The sequence below is a fragment of the Pongo abelii genome, chromosome 15 (assembly GCF_028885655.2).
Source record: "Pongo abelii isolate AG06213 chromosome 15, NHGRI_mPonAbe1-v2.0_pri, whole genome shotgun sequence".
Classification (NCBI taxonomy): Eukaryota; Metazoa; Chordata; class Mammalia; order Primates; family Hominidae; genus Pongo; species Pongo abelii.
Genome location: NC_072000.2, coordinates 56830400 through 56845028, shown reverse-complemented (window position 1 = coordinate 56845028; position 14629 = coordinate 56830400). Strand labels below are relative to the sequence as shown.

At 39.1% G+C, this 14629-nt stretch overlaps 1 protein-coding gene across 1 annotated transcript; it reads left to right on the top strand.

The window, feature by feature from the left end:
- Positions 1-12468: 12468 nt before the first annotated feature.
- Positions 12469-12639, top strand: LOC100446146 (COP9 signalosome complex subunit 9-like). The gene has a single exon (XM_054530672.1). It carries the CDS (start codon positions 12469-12471, stop codon positions 12637-12639), a length of 171 nt encoding a protein of 56 aa, XP_054386647.1.
- Positions 12640-14629: the final 1990 nt, after the last annotated feature.

Sequence of the window (14629 nt, the reverse complement as noted above, 5' to 3'; positions counted from 1 at the left end):
CAACTGGGGCCACAGGTGTGAGCCACCACTCCCTGCTAACTTTTGTATTTTTAGTAGATAGTGTTTCACCATGTTGGCCAGGCTGGTCTCCAACCCCGGGCCTCAAGTGATCTGCCCATCTCGGCCTCCCAAAGTGCTGGGATTACAGGTATGAGCCACTGCTCCCAGCCTATAATATTCTTTATAATAAACCAAAAAACGCAAGTGAAGTGTTTCCCTAAGTTCTGTGAGCCATCCAAGCAAATTATTGAGCACAAGGAGGGGGCATTGTGGGAACCCTGATTTGTAGCCGGTAGGTCAGAAATGCAGGTCACAGCCTGGGACTTTCGAGTAGTGTCTGAAGTGGGGAGGTGGGGGGCAGTCCTGTGGCACTGAGCCCTTAACCTGTGGGATCTGACACTCTCTCCAAGTAGATAGCATGAGAATTAAATTAAATTCTAGGACACCCAGTTGGTGTCTGCTGAAGAATTCCTTGGTGTGGGGAAGAGCCCACACACGTCTGGTCACAGAAGTATGCTGCGAGCGTGTTGAGTAGAGAGGAAAAGTGGTCTCTTTTTCCTTTTACAAAACTATGGTAATAAAGACAGTGGTACTGGCACATAGATAAACATACAAATCAATGGAATAAAATGGAGAGTCCAGAAGTAAACCCTTGTATTTATGGTCAATTGATTTTCCAGAAGATTGCCAAAATAATTGAATGAGGAAAAAATTGTCTTTTCAACTATTGCTGGGACAACTGGGTATCCACATGCAAAAGATTGAAATTGAACACCTACCTCAACCATACATAAATAATTACTAGGAGTCCATTATATACCTAAATGTAAATACAACAACAAAAAAAACCCTAAAACTACTAGAAGGGAAACATAGAAGTAAATCTCACCAAAAGCACATGTGATGAAAATAGATTTGCTAAATTGGACTTCATTAAAATTAAAATCTTTTGTGCCACAAACTACACCATCAAGAAAATGAAAAGACAGTCCACAGAATGGGAGAAAGTATTATTCGAGGATGGCAAAGAAAGCCCTCTCATAAAGCAAAAGATGAGAATTTTGGGGAAAGCAAACCCCCATAACTTTTTTTTTTTTTTTTTTTTTTGAGACAGGGTCTCTCTCTGTCACCCATGCTGGGCACCATCTCAGCTCACTGCAACTTCCAACTTCCAGACTGAAGCAATTCTCCCACCTCAGCCTCCTGAGTAGCTAAAGGCATGTGCCACCATGCCTGGCTAATTTTTATATTTTTTTCGGTAGAGACGGGATTTCGCTATGTTGCCCAGGCTGGTCTCAAACTCCTGGGCTCAAGTGATTCTCCCGCCTCAGCCTCCCAAAGTGCTTAAAGGGATTACAGGTATGAGCCACCACTCCTGGCCAGCAAGCCCTCTTAATATTAAGGCCTAAAAGCACATGGGAAGGACACCAGTAGCATCTGCTATGCAGTCCCTGACTGTCTTCAGTGGGATTAGACAGATCCTAGTTTTAGCTTGTGTTTCTCCAGAAAGCAAAGTCTGAGGCAAAAGGCTTATATGCTATTACTTTACTAGGGAAAGCAGTTCCAAGAAACAGGGATAGGGAAAGGGTAGTGAAGCGAGGAAGAAAGGAGAACCAATATGAGATTGCATTATGGAGCTGGCCATCATTAAATGTCACTGATTGCTTGATCTCTTGGGATAGTTCTTAAGAAGCCTCAAAAAGCCCTGGGACTTACCTAAAGACTCAAAAAAATACCTGAATAAAAAAATTTTTGTAATGTTGCTTTTCCGCTGCATGTGTTAGTTGATATTTGTAAATTAAGACTCTCTGAGACCTCATTCATAACTCGAGGTCCCTTTAATCACCATCCAGCTCCTAATTGGTAGTAATGGATAGCAGGGATAATTGAAATCCACAGAATAATAGCTACCATTTAGTAAGCGCAAGGCAGTTTTATAAATGTCAAATCCTCACAAAGTAGCTTTTGTTATGCCATTTTATTAATGCCCAAAATGAGACTCAGCTAACTTAAGGAATGTGGCCAAGGTCACGGAAATAGTAAATAGCAGACCAGGTTTCAAACCCAGGTACTTTTTTTACCCCCAAAACAATGCTCTTTCTATTACACCATGATGCGTCTTAGGTGAAAGGATTGAGATTCCTAGATCTCCTCTTAGCCCATACTTTTTAATGTTGGATTTATTTTTAAAAATAGGTCATACAAACCAGTGGTTCAAAATTCAAGAAATATAAGAGTTTTCACTGAAAACTCCCTTTTTGCCCTGCCATTTGGTCAGTCACCCAGTGACTGCCACTAATACTGCCAGTTTCTTGGGTATCTTCCCAAAAATGTTTATGTTAAATATATTATTTTCCCCCTTTAACAGAAATATATATATAATATATTATATATATAGTATATCATATATAGCATATAATATATATACCATATTATACATAGTATATAATATATAGTATATTATATACCATATTGTACATAGTATACAATATATAGTACATTATATACCATATTGTACATAGTATATAATATATAGTACATTATATACCATATTGTACATAGTATATAATATATAGTACATTATATACCATATTGTACATAGTATATAATATATAGTATATTACATACCATATTATACATAGTATATAATATATAGTATATTACATACCATATTATACAGTATATAATATATAGTATATTATATACTATATTATACATAGTATATAATATATACACTATGTTTTATATATAGTATATAATATATACACTATATTTCATATTTAGTATATAATATATAGTATATACTATATATTATATACTATATTTAGTATATAATATATAGTATATAATATATACTATATATACCATATATAATGTAGTATGTAATATATACTATATATAATATAGTATATATTATATCTATATATATTACATATATATTATATATTATATATACTATATTATATATAATATTATTATATGTAGATATATTATATATATTATATATAATATTATTATATATAGATATATTATATATATTATATATAATATTATTATATATAGATATATTATATATATTATATATAATATTATTATATATAGATATATTATATATATTATATATAATATTATTATATTACTCGAATAATATATAATATATATTATATATATTATATATATTATATATATAATATATAATATATAATATATAAGAATATATATTATATATTATATATTATATATTATATATTATAGATTATATATTATATTATAGATTATATATTATAGATTATATATTATAGATTATATATTATATTATATATTTTATATTATATTATATATTATATACTATATATTATATATCATATTATCTATATATACTATATATAATATAGTCTATATATACTATATATACTATTTATATCTAATAGTATATATGTATTATATGTATACCATTCTTACCTTGTTTTTTGTTTTTCACTCCACAGTATATCCTACATAAAGCTTAGTCAATACTTTGAAATGTTCTCATCACTAAACCTTTTATTGTTAAGGAGTACAAAATAAATTGCATCAAAATTTATCCTTGTCCTACTTATTCACTGCTGAAAAAATAAACCAAAAGCAAAATGGCTGAGGATCAGGCAACAGGAAAGGGATGGAGAAGCACAAAATAACCACAGGCCGATCAGTGGCTCTACATCAAAAGGCTTTTCTTGTTTTTGTTCTTGGCCTATTTTGGCCCTACTTCATTCATAATTTTCAGGTGTGTTTCACAAAGCAATTGCTGTTACTCTTCCCTTCTACATTTTCTGTTCACATGCATGAGTGGAATGTGAGTGTCTATTTGTCCTTTTGGCAGCTTGGGCCATCTGACCCCAAAAATTCCAAGATGAGAAGACAGTGTTGTCAAAGTGAGTGGGAAACCTAGATCTTGTTCTTCTCCAGATTTCATAGTCCTGAAGTCTGTATCACACCATATAGCACTTGATTGCATTTAGTCCAATACTTTTCACTGGTTGTTTCTTTTTTTTTTTTTTCTTTTTCCGAGACCAAGTCTCGCTCTGTCGCCCAGGCTGGAGTGCAGTGGTCCGATCTTGGCTCACTGCAAGCTCCACCTTCCGGGTTCACGCCGTTCTCCTGCCTCAGTCTCCCGAGTAGCTGGGACTACAGGCACCCCCCACCACGCCCGGCTAATTTTTTCGTATTTTTAGTAGAGGCAGGGTTTCACTGTGTTAGCCAGAATGGTCTCGATCTCCTAACCTCATGATCTGCCCACCTCGGCCTCCCAAAGTGCTGGGATTACAGGCGTGAGCTATCGTGCCCGGCCTGGTTGTTTCTTTTGTGTAGTAAATTACAGTATAAAATTCTTGGCCGGGAGCAGAGGCTCATGCCTGTAATCCCAGCACTTTGGGAGGCCGAGTCAGGTGGATCACAAGGTCAGGAGTTCAAGACCAGCCTGGCCAATATGGTGAATCCTCATCTCTACTAAAGATACAAAAATTTAGCTGGGCATGGTGGCACCTGTAATCCCAGCTACTCGGGAGGCTGAGGCAGGAGAATCGCTTGAAGCCAGGAGGCGGAGGTTGCAGTGAGCCGAGATCGCGCCATTGCACTCCAGCCTGGGCGACAGGGCGAGACTCAGTCTTAAAATAATAGTAATAATAATAATAATAATGATAATAATTCTCGAGGACAGAGCCCACATCTCACAGCATGGCACTAAGTTGTAGTAGGTGCATATTAGTAAGTACTAGGGGATAGAAGATAAATTCAGTGATCCTGACAGTTCCTCCTGCATTGACAAAAGGCCAAGACAACTGGTGGGGTGTAGGGAGAGGTGAGGATAACAGTAGGCTGGAATCACAGGAAGTTTTCTTAGCATATATGTACTAGTCCGCCCACACTGCTCTGTCAACATCTCAGTTAGCGAAGGTGTGGGAGATATATATTCTGATAAAGCTCCCTAGGTGATTCTCATATTCTACCATCCTCACACTCCTGATTTATAATTACGGTTAGAAGAATGGAGAGATGCAAAGACAAGAGCAAATATCAAATATCCACTTCAGCTGGAAATTATTAAACAATTTTTCTAAAAAGAAGATAGGTCTTCCTTTTTCTTTTCTGCTTTCCTTTGTGCTTCTTGCCGTAGTAGTGGCAATAATACAAAGAAGGATATGCGTATCTCCATGTCTCAGATGGTAAAAAAGAAAGACAGAAGGAAAGAAAGAAAAGAAAGGGCACATTGTAATACTGAAAGCTGCCGATGACCATCCTCAAAGAGGCTCAGATGGCCTATTTTTGCAGATCCAGGTGTTCTTCTTGTTTGGTTGCAGTCGTTCTATATTCTTTTTCATATCTTCCTGAAAAATTCCCTCAGAAAGATCCCGGGTCCATAATGTTAATGTCCACTAGTACACTAATATTTTCTAATTTGGCAGTTCTTAAATTTGAACAAGCTTTTGAATAACCTGAAGGGCTTGTTAAAACACAAACTCCTAGAATCTACTCCTATGGTTTCTGATTCAGTAAGTGTGGGGTGGCTGGGTGCAGTGGCTCATGCCTGTAATCCCAGCACTTTGGGAAGCCGACGCAGGCAGATCACGAGGTCAGGAGATAGAGACCATCCTGGCTAACATGGTGAAACCCCATCTCAACCAAAAATACAAAAAATTTTAAGTGTGGGATGGAATCCAATAATTTATATTTCTAATAAATTCCCAGATGATGTGGATGCTGCCAGTCTCAGGACCACATTTGAGAACCACTGTTCTGCTTATTAGTAACTTCATACTTCCCATTGTAGATGGGAGGGAATATCCCAGGAACTAGGAAGGGTGATTGGGAATGCCAATCCCAATAGATGTTAATAGCAGAAGACTTTATATTTGTGTGGGGAGAATAAACGCTCTTTTAGAATGATCATGTTCAGAAGTTTCACCAGCATTTGGATGAGACTGCTATGTAGTACTAGTGAGATTCTTAAACTAAAATTTGTCTTCCCTGTTTGAGATTTCTCATTAAAAAAAAAAAGTGGAGAGAAATTTACAGCCCATGAAGATGTCCCTTTTCCCCAATCTAGCATGAAATATATTTTGGAGCCACCTACCTTGCTGTATCTTTATTTCTGTAACACTCTGAACCAATATCATCTCTCTCGGGGCATTAACATTGAAGTTAGCCAAGGTGAAAAACACTGGAACAAAAATGTAAATGTGTGTATTTATATATGACATATACTATCTATATACAGTGTTTATATATTTGAACATTGTGTATTATAATGTTAATATTAAACTGTGTCTACATAGATATAATTTTCTGGTTCACAATTTGCTCCTTTTTTTCTTTTTTTTTGAGATGAAGTCTCTCTCTGTCACCAGGCTAAAGTACAGTGGCATGATCTCGGCTCACTGCAACCTCTGCCTCGGGGGTTCAAGCGATTCTTCTGCCTCAGCCTCCCAAGTAGCTGGGACTACAGGCACGTGCCACCACGCCCCGCTGATTTTTGTATTTTTAGTAGAGACAAGGTTTCACCATATTGGCCAGGCTGGTCTCGAACTCCTGACCTTGTGATCTGCCCACCTTGGCCTCCCAAAGTGCTGGGATTACAGGCATCATGAGCCACTGCGCCTGGCCTGCTGCTTTTTTTTTTTTTTTTTTTTTTTTTTTGAGACAGAGTCTTGCACTGTCGCCTGTGCTGGAGTGCAGTGGTGCGATCTCAGCTCACTGCAACCTCCACCTCCCAGGTTCAAGTGATTCTCCTGCCTCAGCATCCCAAGTAGCTGGAATTACAGGCGCCCACCACCACACCCAGCTAATTTTTTTGTATTTTTAGTAGAGACGGGTTTTCACTATGTTGGCCAGGCTGGCCTCAAACTCCTAACCTTGTGATCCGCCGGCCTCGGCCTCCCAAAGTGCTGGGATTACTGGCATGAGCCACCGCACCCAGGCCCTGCTACTTTTTTTCTGTGTCTGATAATTTCTTATTGGATATCAGACATTAAATGTTACGTTGTTAAGTATTTAAATTTTGTTGTCTTTTTTCAGAGTTTTGAAGTTTATATTGGCCCACAGGTTAGTAGTACAGTCAGATTAGTTGCCAATCAACTTGATTGTTAGAAGGATTTTTTTTTTTTTTTTTTTTTTTTTTTTTTTTTTTTTTTTTTAGACAGGGTATCGCTCTGTTACCCAGACTGGAGTGCAGCGGAAGGATCATAGCTCACTGTAACTTTGAACTTCTGGGCTCAAGTGATCTCCCACCTCAACCTCCCTAGTAACTGGGACTACAGGCACATGCCATCACCCCTGGCTGACTTTTACTTTTTATTTTTTGTAGAGGGAGGATCTGGCTGTGTTGCCAGGTTGGTCTTGAACTCCTGGACTCACAGGATCCTCCTACCTCAGCCTCCCAAAACGCTAGGATTACAGGCGTGAGCCAGCTGCCTGGCTGATTTTATCTTTTTGTCTGCTTGACCTATCACTATAGAAACAGATGTTAACATCTCTCATTATGATTGTGGGATTTGTCTCTAATTCCTCTCATTCTTGGATATGGATTATTTTATCATATCTAGTGACCCTTTTTATCTTTAGTAATGCTTTTGCCTTAAAATATTGCTTTTTGGCCGGGCGCGGTGGCTCACGTCTGTAATCCCAGCACTTTGGGAGGCCAAGGCGGGCGGATCATGAGGTCAGGAGATCGAGACTATCCTGGCTAACATGGTGAAACCCCGTCTCTACTAAAAATACAAAAAATTAGCCGGGCGCGGTGGCGGGTGCCTGTAGTCCCAGCTACTCGGGAGGCTGAGGCAGGAGAATGGGTGAACCCGGGAGGCAGAGCTTGCAGCGAGCCGAAACTGCGCCACTGCAGTCTGGCCTGGGTGAAAGAGCGAGACTCCATCTCAAAAAAAAAAAAAAAAAAATTGCTTTTTTCTGATATTAATAGATCTATGCTATCTTTTTTTTGTTGAGTATTTGCCTGCTATTCTCTTCCTTACTGTTTTCAACTTTTCTGTATTATTGTTTTGAGCTGTACATTTTAAGAAGACTGAAAGAATTCAGTTAAACCTTGTTTTGTTACTGTAAAACAGGTGTCCCCCATAAACATTAGCAATATTAGCTTGTGATAAAATATGCTTTTTCCTTCAAAATAGTTTTCTTGTTTTATATTTAGTTTTGGAGGTTGGTACAACATAGGGAAGATAATAGAAAGTAGTTGAGTATATTATTAGAGAATCCAATAAAGAAAATAAAAAGTATAAGAACTTTAACAAGATCAAGCTGTGGAAGCGATCTTTAGATGAAATCAGATCCTAAGTGCGAGGCCAAAGGATAAGAGAAAAAAACAAGAAGTTTTGAAATCTATAGAAAAGAAAAGGCTCCAAAATGTGCAGTTTGAAGCTCCAACCACTACAACACCCAAGACCTGGTCTGAAAAGATCAGAAATGCCCATGAATAGGATTGGAAGAGACTATTGAAAGGAAAGAATCATCCAGAACTTATAAAGCAAGATTTAGTGAGCAAGCCATAAGTATGATTTTTATGAGAACCTGTGTTTGCACACATATATATGTGATTTGCACCCTGAGACTTTAGTACTCTCACTGGCTTATTGTGTATTCTATGTGATGATCAACTATGAATTACGATTCTCCTTCCCAAGCCTTCCCCTCCTTGAGTATTCCCTGTTTAAGTAAATGGCCTCCACCCATTAGCTTAAGCCAAAAATCTGAAAGTCATCCTTGATTCATTCATCCTTACCTCACAATCTACTGATCCTATTTCTTAAATATCTCATGAATCAGTCCATATTTTCCCCCTTCTCTGTCAATCCCCAATCCATTTCCTCCAGCTGCCTCCTAACTGGTTTACCCACATATATATTACAGTGTTTGTGCACCATCATCTCCTCCATTCTGTACATAGTGCCCAGAATGATCTTTTTAAAATGCAAGTGATCACGTCACTTCCCTGCTTAAATATATAAACCAAAAAGCAAAGAAACAAACAAAAAACTTAAATGGCTTTCCACTACCTTCAGTAGAAAGGCCAAATCCTTTATAAAGCCTCCAAGATCTGGATCCTGTCTCTCTACAATGTAGCCATGTTGGCTTTCCTTTCCACACTACTTCAAAATCAATTCAATGCTGGATCCTCTGCCTAAACTACTTTCCCCTCTTAGCCAACTATGAAGATTCTTAGACAACTCTTCTTCATTTTTCATGTTTTAGCTTTGATATCTCAGGCTGAAGTGGAGGATAGCCTGAGCCTGGGAGGTTGAGGCTGCAGTGAGCTGTACTCCAGGATGGGTGACAGAGCGAGACCCTGTCTCAAAACAAAGACAAACAAAAAACCCAAGAACAACACAACACAACACAAACAAAACAAAACAACACAAAACACAAAAAAGGTATTTTGTGTTTCCATTTTTCAGATGAGAAAATTGAGGTTCAGAGATGAAAACTACTGTTTATGGTCTCAAAGCAACTTGGGTGACCGTTAAATTATGATTATGCCATATGTTTTCTGTGTTTGACACTGAGGTATGGCCACTATTCTAAAACTGTTTTTATGATTAGATAAAGGCTATGCTTACATAGTCTGATACTAAAAAATAAATCATTCCAAATCCTAAAAATGTTGCCAACTGCATGTCAGCATAATGCTGTAACCCTTCCTTTCTAAGGTAACAACATTGTTCTCAAAATAGAGATTTTGCCTCATATCAAATAGATTACAATTAGGGTGAACTAAATTATGAAAGCCAAACTGAAAACAAAACACAGAGCTTTTTTTTATGTACCAGTCTTCCAAGTTATTCGTGTCATGAAAATGCAATTCTCCTTATGTCTGTAATTCTCTTTGCTTTGGCCGCAGTTCTTCCGACATAGCTTTCCAGCAATGTCATACATTTTCGTTTAAACATTATGTTCTAGTTGTGTGACTAACACTGACAAATTTGTCTGTGACAAGAGTTCTTCCTTACTACTTGAGCAGCTTGTCACCACTTCCCTTCAATGCAGGGTGGTTCTAAGTGAGTGGTCTTTTAGAGAAATTCCCAGTGGTGTCTGGAAGTGACCTCACAATCAAGTTAAATAAGGTTTAGGGAGTTGAGCAAACTGTTTGGACTGAATGAGGCTGATTTCATTTTTTGCTTCAATGACAATCATCTAATTGTTGAGACTCTTGGGCATCTTAAGCAAAAAATGTAGAATTTACTCAAAATGTTTATGCAGTGTAGCCTGTTTCTATGGCAACAGTAAGTAAATAAACTGAAAAAATAATTTATTTATTTTTTTGAGACTGAGTCTCACTCTGTCACCTAGGCTGGAGTGCAGTGGCACGATCCTGGCTCACTGCCACCTCTGCCTCCTGGGTTTAAGCAATTCTCATGCCTCAGCCTCCCAAGTAGCGGGAATTACAGGCGCACGCCACCACACCCAGCTAATTTTTGTATTTTTAGTAGAGATGCAGTTTCTCCATGTTGGCCAGGCTGGTCTCAAACTCCTGACTTCATGCGATCTGCCTGCCTTGACCTCTCAAAGTGCTGAGATTACAGGTTTGAGCCACTGTGCCTGGCCTGAAAGAATAAATTTAAGTGAAAGAATCATAAGTATGTGACTAAGAAAGGTTTATTTTCCAATTGTACCTTGCATCTGTCCAATTGCTTGAAAAAATATCCAAAGTATTTTTGAACCAACTTTTTTTTTTTGAGATAGGGTTTGCTCTGTTGCTCAGGCTGGAGTGCAGTAGTGTGATCAATCCCACCTCAGCCTCCTGAGTAGCTGGCACTACAGGCTTGTAGCACCATGCCTGGCTAATTTTGTTTTTTATTTTTTGTAGAGATGGAGCCTCACTGTATTATTGCCCAGACTGGTCTCAAACTCTTGAGACCTCAGCCTCTCAAAGTGCTGGGATTACAGGTGTAAGCCACACTGTTTGGCAGTACCAGCTCTTTAATGCTAAAAACTTTTTTTTTTTTAGACAGTCTCCCTCCGTCGCCCAGGTTGTAGTGCAGTGGTGCAATCTCAGCTCACTGCAACCTCTGCCTCCTGGGTTCAAGTGATTCTCCTGCCTCAGCCTCTTGAGTAGCTGGGACTACAGGCGCACGCCACAACTCCTGGCTAATTTTTGTATTTTTTTTTTTTTTTTTTTAAGTAGAGATGGGTTTCACCATGTTGGCCAGGATGGTCTCGATCTCCTGATCTCACGACCCGCCTGCCTTGGCCTCCCAAAGTGCTGGGATCACGCGTTAGCCACTGCTCCTGGCCCTAATGCTAAAAACTTTTAAATTGCTTGTGGATATATTTTCTGCAACCTGCTTTTTTACATCCTCAACATAGTAAAATGCAATAAGAATTAGAGACTGACATATTTAGTAAAGCCATCACTGTTTTACTTCTCAATTTACTATTTTTTAATAGATAATTTATTATATGTCCAATCACTTTGAAGGAAAGATACAAAGGGGGGAATAAAAAAGGATAAGACATGATTAAGAATTTAGCAAATAATTGGAAAGATGAAATTAGCATATGAGAAACAATGATACAGTAAAAACCAGCAATGTCTGGAGCCAGAGTTAAGGAAGGGGTGGAGAAACAAACAAGTTAAAACAGTATTTCTGAGGAGGTACACTGGTAAGATTTTTTTTTTCTTTTTCTTTTTTTTTTGTTTTTTTTTTTGAGATGGAGTCTCACTCTGTCCATCCAGGCTGGAGTTCAGTGGCGCAATCTCAGTTCACTGCAACCTCCGCCTCCTGGGTTCAAGTGATTCTCCTGCCTCAGCCTCCCAAGTAGCTGGGATTACAGGCGCCTGCCACCATGCCCGGCTAATTTTTTTTGTATTTTTAGTAGAGACGAGGTTTCAGCGTGTTGGCCAGGCTGGTCTCCAACTCCTGACCTCAAGTGATCCGCCCACTTCGACCTCCCTTTTACCAGGGCTACTTTTTGTTTTTAACTTTTTTCATGGAAAATTTCAGACATGTACAAAAATAGTAAAATGCATTTTCAGGCATCACCAGGCCACTCTGACAGTTTTATTTTCTTGGAATGCTCTTCCTCTAGACATAGTCACAAGGCTCACTTCCTCACACCTTTCAGAATTTAACTCAAATGACATTTCAGAGAGGTCTTCTCTGACTACTCTATTTAACACTGCACCTCAACACTCCTTCTGCCTCTTCCCTTTCCTATTTTTCACCATAACTTTGATTACCTAACATTTTATAATTTTTTACATTTTTTTTTCTGATCTGTTCACAATCTAATAAACTACATGAAGGCAAGGATTAACAAATGTTTTCTTCACTGATATGTCCTAGTACCTAGAACAATTCTTTATACATAGAAGGGCTTAACAGTCAATGAGTGAATGAATATTAATACAGGGAGTTGTTAAAAAGTAGAAAAATGGGAAGCGGCCCCGTGGCCGTAAGTGGGCCTAGAGCGCCGCAGCCCAAGATGAAGCTGGCGGTGGATAAGATGTTTCCCGAGGGCGCCGGGCCCTACATGGACCTGGATGAGGCGGGAGGCAGCACCAGGTTCTTGATGGACTTGGCAACTAATGAAAAGGCTGTTCATGTAGACTTTTTAAATGGTTTTGAAGATCTCTTTGACGATGATGACGTCTAGTGACATGCCGTCTCGCTGCAGGCGGGTCCAAGCCCTTGGTACAGAGCCGTGGTGTGAGCCTGCGCAGGGTAGTTTCAGGTGATTTTAAAGAACATGTGGAAATACCTTGAAATTAGGACCTGGTTAACCAAGAAAGACAAAATTGTACTTGACCACCTGGATGACGCTGTTAGTCTCTGAACGTCGCCAGGTTTTGTCTTCACTTAAATTAAAAGAAAGCAATGTCACATGCCAAAAAAAAAAAAAAAAATTACAACACAGTTTGGACAGTATTATACAATGCTAGGGAAAAAACATGTGGATTGTGACAGAGATTAAGCAGTCACCAAATATTCTCTACTCTGAATTTCCCTGCTAACTTGGTAGCTAGGCAGGGTTACAATTACTAACACGGCAAATAAATTGTGAGCGGAAGGGAAGGATGTCAGTTATGGGATGAGGCAGTAAAAGTTCCATATATGATTTTCCAGTCTCTTTTCACTATTCTGGTCGCTAAAGATGTCATGTATTTCAGATTTTGACCAGAATAGGGTAGAACTGCCATTAGCCTCCATCCCTGAGTGATCACGTGGAGAAAGTGCCCTAACAATTGGTGTAAGACAAGAAAAAAACTTGTTGTGTTAAGCCACAGAGATTTGGGAGGTTGTTTGTTATTGCAGACTTATTCTGACTATATGCAAATATATGTACACAAACTAGCATTTATTAAGCACGTACTATATGTCAGGCACAATGCTGAACACTTTACATATATTATTTTATTAAACCTTCATCAAACTCTGCAAGCCTGTACTATTATACTGACATGAGAAAACTGGGACAATGTGAGGACAAATCGTTTGTCCAAGGCTGTCAGCTAAATGGAAGGGCTGAAAATGAAACCCAGGCAGTCTGAAGAAACATCTATCAAGCTGTTAACAGTGGTTGCTATGGTTTGGCTCTGTGTCCCCACTCAAATCTCATCTCAAACTGCAACCCCCATGTGTTGAGGGAGGGACCTGGTGGGAGGTGATTGGATCATGAGGGCGGTTTCCCCCATGCTGTTCTTGTGATAGTGAGGGAGTTCTCACGAGAGCTGATGGTTTTGAAAGTGTTTGGCAGTTTCCCGTTTGTTCTGTCTCCCTCCTGCTGCCTTGTGAAGGTGTGCCTTGCTTCCTCTCACCTTCCACCATGACTGTAAGTTTCCTGAGGCCTCTCCAGCCATGTGGAACTGAATCAATTAAACCCTCTTTTGTTTATAAATTACCCAGTCTCAGGTAGTATCTTTATGGCAGTGTGAAAACGGACTAACACGGTGGTTATCTTTGAAGGCAGAAATATGGAGACTGATCACTCCTTGTTCTATATTTCTGTAATATTTCAAGGTTGTTATTTTTTTTTTCCAACCTCCACCTCCCAGGTTCAAGTGATTCTCCTGCCTCAGCGTCTTGAGTAGCTGGGACCACAGGTGTGTACCACCACACCTGGCTAATTTTTGTATTTTTTAGTAGAGACAGAGTTTCACCATGTTGGCCAGGCTGGACTCAAACTCCTGGCCTCAAGTGATCTGCCCACCTCGGCCTCTCAAAGTGCTGGGATTACAGGTGTGAGCCGTGCCAAGCTTTATTAAGTTCTTAAGTTCAAATGTCTATAAAGAAAAAAAGTGACATGGTTTGGCTCTGTGTCCTCACCCAAATCTCACCTTGAATTGTAATAATCCCCCCGTGTCATGGGAGGGACCCAGTGAGAGGTAACTGAATCATGGGGGTGGGTTTTCCTGTGCTGTTCTCGTGATAGTGAATAAGTCTCATGAGATCTGATAGGTTTTTTTTTTTTTTTGAGATGGTGTCTCACTGTGTCGCCCATGCTGGAGTAGAGTGGCATGATCTTGGCTCACTGCAACCTTCACCTCCTGGGTTCAAGTGATTATCCTGCCTCAGCCTCCTGAGTAGCTGGGATTACAGGCGTCCACCACCACACCTGGCTAATTTTTGTATTTTTAGTAGAGACA